The sequence below is a fragment of the Haliotis cracherodii genome, unplaced genomic scaffold, assembly GCF_022045235.1.
Source record: "Haliotis cracherodii isolate W230 unplaced genomic scaffold, xgHalCrac1.p SCAF_20, whole genome shotgun sequence".
Taxonomy (NCBI): domain Eukaryota; kingdom Metazoa; phylum Mollusca; class Gastropoda; order Lepetellida; family Haliotidae; genus Haliotis; species Haliotis cracherodii.
In genome coordinates this window covers 4,009,213-4,022,579 of record NW_027266276.1, presented here as the reverse complement: position 1 = coordinate 4,022,579, position 13,367 = coordinate 4,009,213, and the positions used below count along the sequence as shown (strand labels likewise).

General features: G+C 39.2%; 1 protein-coding gene across 1 annotated transcript; it reads left to right on the top strand.

Moving 5' to 3' along the window:
• Window positions 1-716: 716 nt before the first annotated feature.
• On the top strand, window positions 717-4,533 carry LOC139470020 (uncharacterized). Its single transcript, XM_071252311.1, has 2 exons — window positions 717-894; window positions 3,824-4,533. The coding sequence occupies exons 1-2, from the start codon at window positions 717-719 to the stop codon at window positions 4,531-4,533; spliced, it is 888 nt and encodes a 295-aa protein (XP_071108412.1).
• The last annotated feature ends 8,834 nt before the right edge of the window (window positions 4,534-13,367 follow it).

Genomic DNA, 13,367 nt, shown 5'->3' with positions numbered 1-13,367 from the left:
ACAGGGCAGTTCACAACATGAAGAAAACCAATATGGTGTTGAACAGCACATTTTAAGTTGTGAAAAAAAGAATATTGAGCTTATTGGTGTAGCACCCCTGACTTTAAAAAAGGAAAAAAGAAACAACAGAACACGCGAAAGTACGAGTCGTTTCCTCTGCGGATGAGGTGTTACTTCAGCGTAGGATGAGTAATCGTAAGTTCAGGGCCATGACATACACGAATATTAAAGTTAGTCATGTTTGTGTTGTATATGACACTGTGTTCAGACCATATCATAGCATGTTGAGACCCGTGAAGATCCGGGATAGAAAAGGTCTTCAGCAACCCATGCTTGCCGTAAAAGGCGACTAACGGGATCGGGTGGTCAGGCTCGCTGACTTGGTTGATGCATGTCACCGTATTCCAATTGCGTGGAACGATGCTCATGATGTCAATCACTGAATTGTCTGGTCCAGACTCGATTATTTACAGACCGCCGTCATAAAGTTGGAATATTGCTTAGTGCGGCGTTAAACAACAAACAGCAACAACGTAGGATGTTGACTTTCCATTAAATCTCCTTCACAAAGCGTATGTATCAAATGACATTAAACTTCACTGTGACACACAGCCGCTGCACAGACATCAAAGCTTTATTGGTCGCCTTTCGTGGTGAACACGTTACAGTGATCTCTGTCGATAACCCAGCCTTTCCGGTCTCCTTTCAACTCCGACATGGCTACTGTTGTTCCGAAGTACTCTGTGAGGAAGGCAACTCGAGCTGATGTAGCCGCCATGAAAAACTTGACAGACATGGAGAAGTGGGACATTCCAATAAGCTTCATGTACTGCATGTTTGATATGGATTCAAGGGCTTGGTTTGTAGCTGAATCCGACTCGGGTGAAATACTCGGTAAGGTTGTTTTAACTTCATGGCATGAATGGCATTGCTGGTCCACCTATATCTACAAATCAGCGTAGATGTCCGGGTGGATGGATGGGTTCTTGTTTGGGTGAACGAGTGCGTACGCAGGTGTGTGAGATGGTAGGTGTATGATTGGTTTGGATCTTCTGTGGGTGAGCAGGTGACTGAGCGTAAAGCGCGTGTGTGGTAAACATATGCTACCAGGCTGCTTTAACAGACAGACAGAGAAACAGTTTATTCAGTAATTTAGGCATCAAGGCCAATAGTACAATGCAGGTTGGATTTTAACATTTGTCACGTTATGTACATGGTTAGATTTTAAATCTGGTTACACATTCTTCATTGTAAAGACATGTTTTAAGAATACAGAATCAGAATGGATCATATCATATCAAGATTTTCGGAGTTTAGCAGAGTTATCATTAACTGACGGTCTTTAAAAATACCTTGCAACATTTGGAGAAATTTATACTTTAAATGGGAATACGTTTCACACATAATTGAAATAGGGTATTCATCCTCTACTTCTCCGGATGAACAGTTTGTACAAATAGAGTTCACAATTTCACCGTCTTTGGACCTGCGACAAACATTTACATAAAAATTGTGTAATGAACTTCTAAGTTTACAATAAGCTCCTATAAAACTTTTATCATTTGAACAAGTTAAATATCTTTCAGTTTGTAACAATGATTTTACTTTGCTGTAATTGCTAAGATAGAGTGATTCAGAAATATTTTGGTGTCACTGTTGACAAAATATATCCTTTAGTCTTTGCTTAAATGAATTTGAAAATAATTGTGGATCTTGGGAAATCTGTACATATGAAAAGCCACTAACAAATAATTTATTTCTCCCATCTGAAACCCAATTATTTTTACCATTATCATCAAGTACCTTTAACATAATGTAAAACTGATATGTGTATTTATCAGGCAGCATTCTAAGTAATTCAATCCAATACTTATTTACCCTTAATTGGCTGGCTACAAAAATATTACTACGGCCTGTCTCATCAAGGATTACCAACACCTAGAAAATATTTGAAATATGAATTGTGAACTTTTTCAATTGCAGCGTAAATTTAAGTTTCATTCATCATGCTTCACAATCCGGACAAACACAGAAATTGACAAGCGCTAAATGAGCAGACAGCAAAACCAACAACTTATGTTCCAATTGCTCACACAAGGTCGTGTTTGGTATTGCAATAAGGTTTTTTGTGAAGAATGGTATGTTATACATAGTGAGAATATAAACTAATTGTCTTTTTACGACTGCAGTGCATTTATTGGCTGTGCAGGTGGTGTGTATACGATTAACTAGCTACAGAGTTTTGCCAGCTACATAGTACTGGTACATATATATGAATAATGACTTCAGGTTCTTTTGAATTATGTAATGCGATGTTCCTTATGGCCGTTATGTGACTTTTATAGTCGCCATTGTTATCATGACTATATTGAATTTGGACCTGGACATTCACTGTAAATATTTGTGCAGAAAACAAATGCTCAAGCGGAGGTCAACCTCGATTACTCACTGTATAATATGTCCGTTCTAGGATTATGATATCCTGGAGCCATTCCCTGCCATAGCTTAGAATATTTCATATGAACTCACATGATATTTGTACTACTATTGCATGTCAGTTAAGATTCAGTTTAATGTGGGTACTACACTAAATGTTAGCGTAGCACCATTTGACTTAACCAGAACTGTGGACAGATTACTGTTAGGAGTTTGACAGGGCGATTTAACAAATTAGTTTTGATACAGGCGGATCTCCAACACTATACTGTCTACAGACAGGTTCGCTAGAGTGTGTAACTACCGACGTTGCATATTTAGTCGCATGTATATGTCATTGACTGACAGGCTCGAGGAGGTGAACCTTGTCAGTAGGCCAAGGCACACCTGGTTGTTTAAGTGAATTGCAGTGATATTACATACCACTATCGTTAACCTGAATATAGTTTTGGAATATGATATAAGGATATAAGGGTTATATATAATATAGTGAGTGATGTAAATTCAATCATCATCATCTAGCATAATACAATCACAGCCTTGATGTCAGACCTGTTTCAGGCGAGTAGTTACAGATTCATACCTTCCCCCTGATATATTCACAATGTTCGCCCCACTAATTAACATGAGAGTTCGATTTAACGCCGCTTTTAACAGTATTCCAGTCATATCACGACGTGTCAGCTTAATGTGGGAGGAAAGCCCTAAGTCATGCAGGTCTCAGACGTTTATCACTTCGGTGAAACCCACAAGCACAGGTATTGTGCTGACAAACCTAGAAACATAATCAGGGCAATCCGGGATTCGAACCAACAATCATAGTATTCTGGCGTGCCTAAGGGACGCAACTCTGCACAGCGAATCGCGGCGCCCTAGACGACTTGGCGACCCGTGCCCCCCTAATTAACATGAAGCCATATCAGATAATATACACAATTACATGAGCGAAGACCATCTGGTATATTATAGAGTTGGTTAATTGGTTAAGAATGATGGATCAATCATTGTTCAGTGTGTCATTACTCGTGTACCTTTTGAGCTGGGACTGCCTCTGTGGTCTATTGGTAACACATGAAAAGAAGCTACACTCATATCAGATATAAAGTGACACTTCTTCGCTGTGGTTCAGCTATGTCGAAGCGTCCTGTAAATAATCAAGTATGTAGCAGACACACCAGTGATTGATATTCTCATCAGTCACCAACGCAATCAGAATACGATGATGGATGATAATTGACAGAGTCTGACAACAAGATCCATTTCGTCGACTCTTATGAAAAACATTGCTTGCTTACAAATAATCTACATGTAGGTTATACATAAAGACGTTTTACTTTACATCATTATTATATATGTTTTTATATCTATGCCCTGTGCTTTATAACAGCTTGTCGAGCCTTGGCGTTTTATAACGAGAAGACAGTAGCCGGTGGCATCTATCTCGTAAGGAAAGACCTCAGACGCAAAGGAATCGGACGTGATGTGAACCTTCAATCACTCAAAGTCGTGGGTGACGCCAACATCGTCATATCAGCTACTTTCGTTAACCTTTACGATACCCATGGCTTCACTTTCTACTATGACGTACACCAAAACCGTGGGGCAGCGGAAGTCCTACTGGGGGCAATTCCTGATGCAGAAGCGAGTCCGGATATCAGCATTGTCCCCTTCGAAGGCTCCATGTTTACTGAGTTGAAGGCGTACGACGAGAATGTATGTGAAAGCGAGAGGAATTACTTCTTCAAAAACTGGATCATCAGCCATGCAAAATATATTCTTATTGCTCGATCACATGCCGGGGGTGTAGTAGGATATGGATGTTTGGGTGTGACAGAATACTCCAATGAGATTGCACCTTTATATGCTGATAGTGACAACATTGCATTGGCACTATTGAAAGGAATCTTGCAACTCTTACATCCAAAGAAAATTGTTGATATGTTTATCATCTCAGAAAACAAAGCAATGATGGAGATTGTTGACAAAGTTCCTCTAACAAATATGTTTACAGTTCATAAAATGTACACTAAAATGCGAGTACCCCAAACCCTTGAGCGGTTGTACTCCTTATCTGCCTGCGAATTATCCACCATATGATGCATTTCCATACCGAAATATATTTCCCTTCCTCGACGTCCTTTGTACCACTAGATGGACATACATCTTCAGTGTTTGGCATTAAGCGAGTCATTTATGAGGCAGTTTCATGCTTATAACATGTAATACTGAACAACAATATGGTGTGAGAAAATGTTGAAAGGATATTTTTCCATTATTTTCCATTAAAATCAATTACAGTTGACACAATTGAAAATTATAATGTATTGCACTATTTGAACATAATAAAACCTGACCCATATTATCAAATGTATAGTGTTGTGATTAGGCAGTGTTGTCCAAAGACTTTGTTTAACAACAGTTTAACCATTTAGAGGCTTGGTTCGTAATAATGGCTGACCCATGGGTGTCCACCCACACACTTAAACAAACTGCACAACTGACTTTTTCTCAGTGCAGGAATGATACTGCATCCACGGTTATATTAACCCTCATTCAGCCCAGACATGACTTATAACGTTCACTGCTTCTTGGTGTATAACGACAGGTGATATACCACAGAAAATTTCAGATTTTGATCACGCTTGTGTTTTGAGAAAAAAATGTACATAATCATGAAGTATGATTTATATGGACATACACTATTATGTACTTTTTGTGGACCGTGGATTTCTTACCTACACTATCCCCAGTCACCTCTCGCAAACTCATAGATTCACAACAACGTATAGGAAATACTTAGTAGCGACATCTGACCTCCTAGTAGAGTCATATCCCTGGAATCCGTGACCACTTTATTCCTACCTTTTTTTAATGATGGATTTGTTTAACTGACATGTTTAACTAAAAAATTAGCCCCCATGACCCTCTTGAAAATGACGGCTAACTCTGCCAGAACGCAAAATATCATGAAATAGTATATCTATGGAAGAATATCAGCCACAGGCACATTTAAGGTGTCTAATTCCACTAATTTTAACGTGATAAATCCTTTGGAATTGTTATTTTTTACATTAGAAGAAATTCTGACCTTGAATTCCAAGATGGCTGCCGGCTGTCATCTTGAAAAACAGAAAATATCATATCTCGAATACTAGATGGGCTACAAGAACAAATGAGGTGTCTTATCTAACTAATTTTAACATGATAAAACTATTGGAATGGTTAACTATATCCTTGGGATCATATTCATCTCACTATTCAAAATGGTCAGCAACAATGTAGGATATAAGGTATACTCAACTACAAAAGAAACGCACATGCCGGATAAGTTTGAAGGGTTATATCTTGGAAATTATATGAGCTAGAAAGATATTTTGTGTAGGTGATTAAAGCTAAAATGTTGAATTTAACAAATCTATTAGTAACGACCAAAATTGATCGTGCTAAAGTATTTAACATTAATTTTGCGTGTCTTTGAGTTATGCGTTTCTTTACCAGTTGGGTGTAGTATTGTCATACCTTTAGAAATGATAAACCGATTGTAATGATCTTGGTATGAATTTTAATGTACATAGTTATATGTGGTCACGGATTCCAGGGATATGACTCTACTATCCTGTTGATGAGTAGCTGCATTAAATAATACTGGGCCTTAATGCTGGTGAACGGCTTGTAAAACCACCCCACCTGGTAGGAAAATCAATCACGCTAACGGTTGGATGACTGTCTCTACCAGATAACTATAGACATGGCTGTAGCAGATCACATTACCTCAGTGTTTAACTTGTAATTACCCACATTTCCACATCACAATGCATTTACCCTTCATGTCAGTGTACCGGCTATAAAATTTCCGAGTCCCGTGATGGGATTCGAACCACGAACCTTAGGATGAGAGGTCGGACGCCTTGTCCACATGACCAAAGAGGTTAACCCCGGCCCGTCAGCAAGCTGACAAGGTAAGGATGTCATCTGTGGGATGACTCCACGTCCTGCTACATACTCCCCCGTCAACAGAAGGCACGTCCCTGGCCGCATAGTTGGGTACTGAGGCTTATTGTGCTCAAATATAATATGAACGTGATCAGCCCCATGTTGGGCGCCAATGTAGAGGCCATAAAATTTCCGAGTCCCGTGATGGGATTCGAACCACGAACCTTCTGATCAGAGGTCGGACGCCTTGTCCACATACCCAAAAGGGTTAACCCCGTCAGCAAGCTGACAAGGTAAGGATATCATCTGTGGGATGACTCCACGTCCTGCTACATCAGGAATGTGATCATTTCATCAATTTGTACACATAACTGAACATATGGTAACATACTCATATTAGTCTCTTTTTGTGATGAACGGCTTCTTCGTCGTCTAAACTGTCCCTCGGTATATAAATTTCAATCCAGCACACAAGTACTGGATGACACTGGATGTGTCTCTACCATAATGAATGAATGAATGAATACTCTTTATTTCCCCCAATGATTTGGAGAGTAGTACATACAATTACATTACATTATTTGACAACGGCAATGACAAAATACATGTAAATACAACAGATTGAGCTGGGTAAGCAGTAATGAAGTGATGCGTGAAAAAATATTTACATGATGTGTGACACAGCTTCACAAATACAATATGGATGTTAAGTTCCATGAGCTGACATGTTTAGCCACGATACTCATGAATGTTGCCCAGCTGTCAAGTGTCATGTCCTGGACCACATCTGTAATAGCACCGAGGTATGTCAGAATCTTGACGGCATCACTAGACGTGTCTTCAAGTCTGAGATATGTTTCAAGGCTAACATTGTCAAATAGAGACTCACTAAGCACATTTCTCATTAGGCCATCACAGTAAAGCAATTGGTGCTTAACAATGTCATCACATTCACAGTTACAGATAAGACACAGTCCAGACGTTACAGGTAATAAGCCGAGCTTTACAAGAGCATATACAGGGGGGGAAGCAATATCATACCATACACACAGAGACCAGAGACGATGTGGGGCAAGGCGGGTGTGGATAGCACTAAACCTATGCATGTCTGGACGTTGTTGCAAAGTATTTCTCCAATTCATATTTTCAGACTCACTAATAGCTCGTTGTACCATGCTTTTCCATACACTCTTAGATGGAAATTCCCCAGAGTTGATTAGTTTATCTAAGACGCCTGAGAATCCATACTTTTGAGCCACATTAAGTAGATCATGTGTTATGGATCTGGCACTGTGTGAGAGAGTGGTGACGTACTGGGATAGTCTGAGATAGAAAATCGGCTTCACAATGGTTGTGCCTGCTGCTCTACAGAGTCGTCCCAGAAAGAGAAGCTTCATTTTCTCCACCTTGCCCAGCATTGACCACAATCCTAGAACCTGGGTTGTAGCAGCTGTAGAGGATCTCCTGTGAAGGTTTTGGACTCGTCGTGCAAAGTAACGCTGTAGGGTTTCCATCTCACTGATCTCACGGTTGTTGATATTAGGCCAGAGCTCACATGCATAGAAGGCAGTGGGGAAGATCACTCTTTGCCAGATAATCGATGAAGATACTGGGCTCAATCCTCCAGCTCTAAGACCAACATTTCTTAAGGAGTTGATTGTCTGTCGCGCCTTAGCACAAGCCCTAGTAGTTCGTTTACTTGCTTTTTCCGTGTGTATCAGAGAGCCGGCATAAATCGTACTGCTTTGGATCTTCATTGCCACATCTCCAATTCTGAACACAGGTCTATTACAATGTCTTCTGTTATTGCAAAAAGACAAGACACAGCTCTTATTGGCGTTATATGTCAGTCTCCAGCGCCGAGCCTACTGGTGGATAGTATCAAGAGACATATTCAGTCCATGTACACTCGTACTCACGACAGTAGTGTCATCAGCCAGTACTACCGTTGGGATGTGCTCCTTACCGACAATTAGTCCACATTGTAGATTATCAAGCTGAGATATCAGGTCATTAATATAGACTAGAAACATCCATGCTGAGAGCACGCGACCTTGTCCTACTCCTTGTTGAACATTGAACAAATCACTTGTCCTCCCATTGTATTTAACACAAGCACTTGCTTCTTGGTAAGATTGACGGATAATGTGCCATGCACGGCCTTTCACACCAAGATTGTATAGTTTCAGCAGCAGCCCCTCATGCCATATCCTGTCGAAGGCCTTTTCGTTATCCAGAAAGGCAACATATATATTTGAGTGTCTATCTTGATAATAGGAAATAGTCTCTTTTAACACATATGCAGCAACACTGGCGCCATGCTCTTCCCGGAAGCCGCACTGGACTCTAAACTGTCCCTCGGTATATAAATTTCAATCCAGCACACAAGTACTGGATGACACTGGATGTGTCTCTACCATATAACTTCATATATAGCTGTAACAGATAACACAACCTCAGTGTTTCTCAACACAATACATTGACGCTTCATGTCAGGAATATGTGATCATTTCACCATTTTGTACACATAACTCAACATATGGTAATATATGCCTACCTAAACACAACTACTGCTACCAATTAACATGTATATTTTTTTCCTTACAAAAAAATAGCTTATATATAATTCTACCTTAACTCTAATGATTATTCATTCTGTGTAAACTAACCATACACCAAACATTGTAACAAAGTTGTATACAGTAATATTAACAAACCTCACGTCTCAAAACGGCCCATGACACAGCCCTGTGACAACCCTCCAATGTAGTTAATAGAGAATCTTCCTAGTCTCTGAGGACAACCTTGCTCATTTGTACCCGGTCACATGTATCCAAGCAACAATCCCAACTTGGTTGCGTATTTCTGCTCTGACATCAAACTTTAAACGACCATATTGAGACTGAGACATGTGTGCAGTTACATATATCATAATAGGTTTGGGGTAGATGCATCACACTTTCGTATGCACCGTTAAGAGTTGATTCCAAAGTTGATACGTGAAGGGCAACCCAGAAACCTGTATGTGAAGAATATTTGTGAATCTGTAAAAATAAACACTAGATCAAGGAACACATTCTATTGATACACACGGGATTTACAATCATAAACGGCAATACTATGGATAAATACTGCAATATGTAATATGCCCTATATTGACAGTCAGTGCACTCACGAATGTACAGTGTTTGTCACAGTTGAATGTCATGTTTGAGGAACATGTGCCGATCTCGAATCAAGGAATGTGATGGAAGCAGGCAGAATTGGCGGCGATTTCAGATATGTATTGTTGATGTCATTTGAAAAAAAATGAAGATAAAATATAGAGACTGTGATTTCATTGTCTGCTGGACTAGTCCTACTGGCCATGGGCATGTCCGAATGTGCAAATCTCGTGTTGTGATAAGGTGTGAACATGTGCTGTCAGGCGTGACAGGTTGTCCTGCGTGAGTGTATGTGAAGCAAGAGAAGAATAAACAGATGTCTCCTGTGGTTGGTTTGCTGTTTAGTTTGGAATTAACACTTATCCCATCCGCACCCAACAAGTCAGGTTGTAGAAAGCCTCAACTCGCCCTAGTCTCACACTAATATATAGAAACAGCCAGCCACAAAAAATCTGGAACATCTTAAACAAACAAGTTGGTTGGTTGGTTGGTTTGTTGTTTAACGCCGCACTCAACAATATTCCAGCTATATGACGGCTGTCTGTAAGTAATCAAATCTGGACCAGTCAATCCAGTGATTAATATCATGAGCATCAATCCACGCAATTGGGATCAATGACATGCATCAACCAAGTCAGCGAGCCTGACCACCCGATCCCGTTAGTCGCCTTTAACGACAAGCATAGTCACCTTTTAGGGCAATCATGGGTTGCTGAAGACCTATTCTAACCCGGAATCGTCACGGGTCTAAACAAACAAGTCAGTCCCGGTAAGGTAAAGTGGATTAACGACTTTAAACAACTACAACTAAGGGAGGTGACTCTAAGTTATCAGCTGTTCACGAGCAACATTCGATTTTACAAGCACATCAATCACACTGCTACTACTTACAACACCTCTGCCCACAACAAAAACAAAGCCACATAACTGTAAGGGCGGATACAATAACATTTTGTGAGTGTATATTTTAAAAGTTTAAAATGACTAAAACGATTGTAGAGTTGTGCATTACAGAGATGCAATTACACGAATATTGAAGTTATAGTTTCAACAAACCGGTAAAAAATTGCGAAAAACAAGAGATGACATCTGGAATGTCCAGCTTGCAGGTACGGTTGGGACTGTCTTAACAAAGCCAACCTATTCTTCTCCCTTTTTAGCCCTCAGAAATTCTTCTATCCCCATTTACATAATGGTAGTTTGTACACTGTACTTTCCTTTTCTGCGATATCGTGAGTTCAAGTCGATGAAAACTTGCCGATACGTCGACCTCTGACAGTTACAATACATTTCGAGTTGTCATGGGATGTGAACGGTTTTCCGAATCTGAATTGGTGATTTCTTAGCAAGAAGTACGATTTAACCCCTACATGTTTGAACCTGTGACCGACAATAGAGACGAACATATCCAGTCTGGTGCCCATTTTGGAACCATGATTCGCAAGTGATTTCAAAACACAAAAAGGTAAGATTGTTCAGTTTATTTTCTCCAAATCACAATATACTGTTGCAGTCTTGAAAAAGCATTGCAAAATAAGAATAATTTCTGTCACTTGCTAACGTGTTACATACATTACACTGTTAACATGGCCTGTTGATTTATGATACCTGGACTGACTGCTGGCATACATTCTGCAATAATTAAATTTTCCTTGTTTTCATTGAAATTCCTGCATTCTGATTAGCTGAATTGGTGTTATTGCATTCATTTCCCAATGAATGTAAGAAATTAAGCCACGCCCACCGAAGCGGACTACTTATATAACGACACGTGTATCGTCTCGCACAGGACATTTTGCGAAATTCATGCATATTCATTGTCCAAACAACCCTTTGAGATTGAAGAGCGTAAATTAGAAATACTTTTGACAAGGTCCTATATTTCAACATTTATATATATGTAAATGGTAGTAGCATATCACACTTGAAACCTGAAAGCACCACAAAAAGATATATTTCATACAATCGATGTTACAGAATGGTATTCAGAAAACTAGCTTAAACTCGTTTGAGAATTAAATGATGATTTCGGTTGATATTTAAGACCTCTATTTCAGTTCAGCACCTTCACCGCTATACCGACATAGATAATTTCTTCTACTGTTCCATCTTTGTATTACTTCATACTTCAGCAAAATACATGTAGCCAAATACAAGTATTATGTTTAACTATTGATAGTCACGATATGGCTGAAATATTGCCGATGTGACTTAAAATTTAACTCACTCACTCACTCACTCACTCACTCACTCACTCACTCACTCACTCACTCACTCACTCACATGTAGCCAAAACCCCCCTATCAACATAAACTTGTTCACCTCGAAGTGCACGCCTGTTTCATTTCGACACAGGTGTTGTTGCCAGATGGCTCCCTGTCAGGGTTGAATTATGTATGTCAGTGAGTGAGTGAGTTAAAGCTTTACGTCACATCGGCAATATTTCAGCCATATCGTGACGAGAACATCTATAATACTGACATTAAAATAAAACACCTGTCATCCACGGACAGTATAACAACTAGCATATCACAGTTTATAAGTAAAATTAGTTTAGAACAATTAAAAGAATAACCTATTATTCAACAATACATTATAAAACAGGGCTAGAGATCGCCAGCAACCAAAGTTGGGCCACCTAACTGGGGACCGTAGGGACTTACAGTACTTCTGCTACTTGCACGGCTCCCAAGCAGGATTTACACAATCCCTTCAGCTGGTGTTTCCATGTAATGTAGGTACTCGCCGAGGTTGTGTCTTAAGCCCACAAATGTTCTTAATTTTTATTAATAATTTGTCCACTGTAATTGAGGAATTAGGTGGTAAAGGTATACATATTTCTCCTGATATAGATACCTTATGTGCTCTTATTTTTGCTGATGATGATTCTGCTCTCTCAGATAGTTGTGCCCAGCTTCAAAAGAAAATTATTGCTCTGGAAATATTTTGTAATAAAACAGGCATGCAAATTAACTTAAAGAAAACAAAAGTAATTGTATTTAGGCTAGGTGGCCATCTTCGCAGTTTCTATTGAAACTGTTTCAAGTTATAGATCTAGATATCTTGGCTTAATGTTTACACCTAAGCTTGTATGGAGTAAGGCACAAACTACTCTAGCATCCCAAGCCACCAAAGCAATTTAAGACATTTATTCTTTTCAAAGGAAAATTGGTAATATTACTTGTACAGATCTGGTTTTTGACTCTATGGCCACCCCATCTTAACCTATGGCTCTGAAATTTGGGGTACTTGCCATTGTAAAAAAATCGAATCTGTCCAAATCGCCTCTTGTAAGCATTATCTAAAAGTAAACAAATCAACCTGCTCAAATATGGTTTTAGGGGAATGTTGGAGGTTTCCTTTACAACTCACTTACATGACTAAAGTAATTAAATATTGGTGCAGGCTCTTACATCTTCAAACCCACAGATTACCTTCTCAACGCTATTAAATTCTTAAATCTTTAGATGATGTTGGGCGGGTAACTTGGTCGACTTAAGTTAGAAATATTTTATTCCAATTTGGGTTTGGTTTTGTATGGCTCAATCAAGAGGTGGGTGACTCTCAAGCTTTTATTTTCCATTTTAAGCAAAGGCTCAAAGATAATTTACAGCAATTCTGGAGTGCTTCTGTAAACTCTTCTCTAAAATGTGATCTTTATAAGCATTTTAAATCCATGTTAAATGTTGAAAGGTACTTGTCATGTCCACTCCCTACCCATTTAAGAATTGATTTTACTAAATTCAGATGTTCAAATTTTAGATTAGCTTTAGAAACTGGCAGATATAGTAAAACAGACCGTTCACTCAGATTTAACATGTCTGCCTGCCTGTC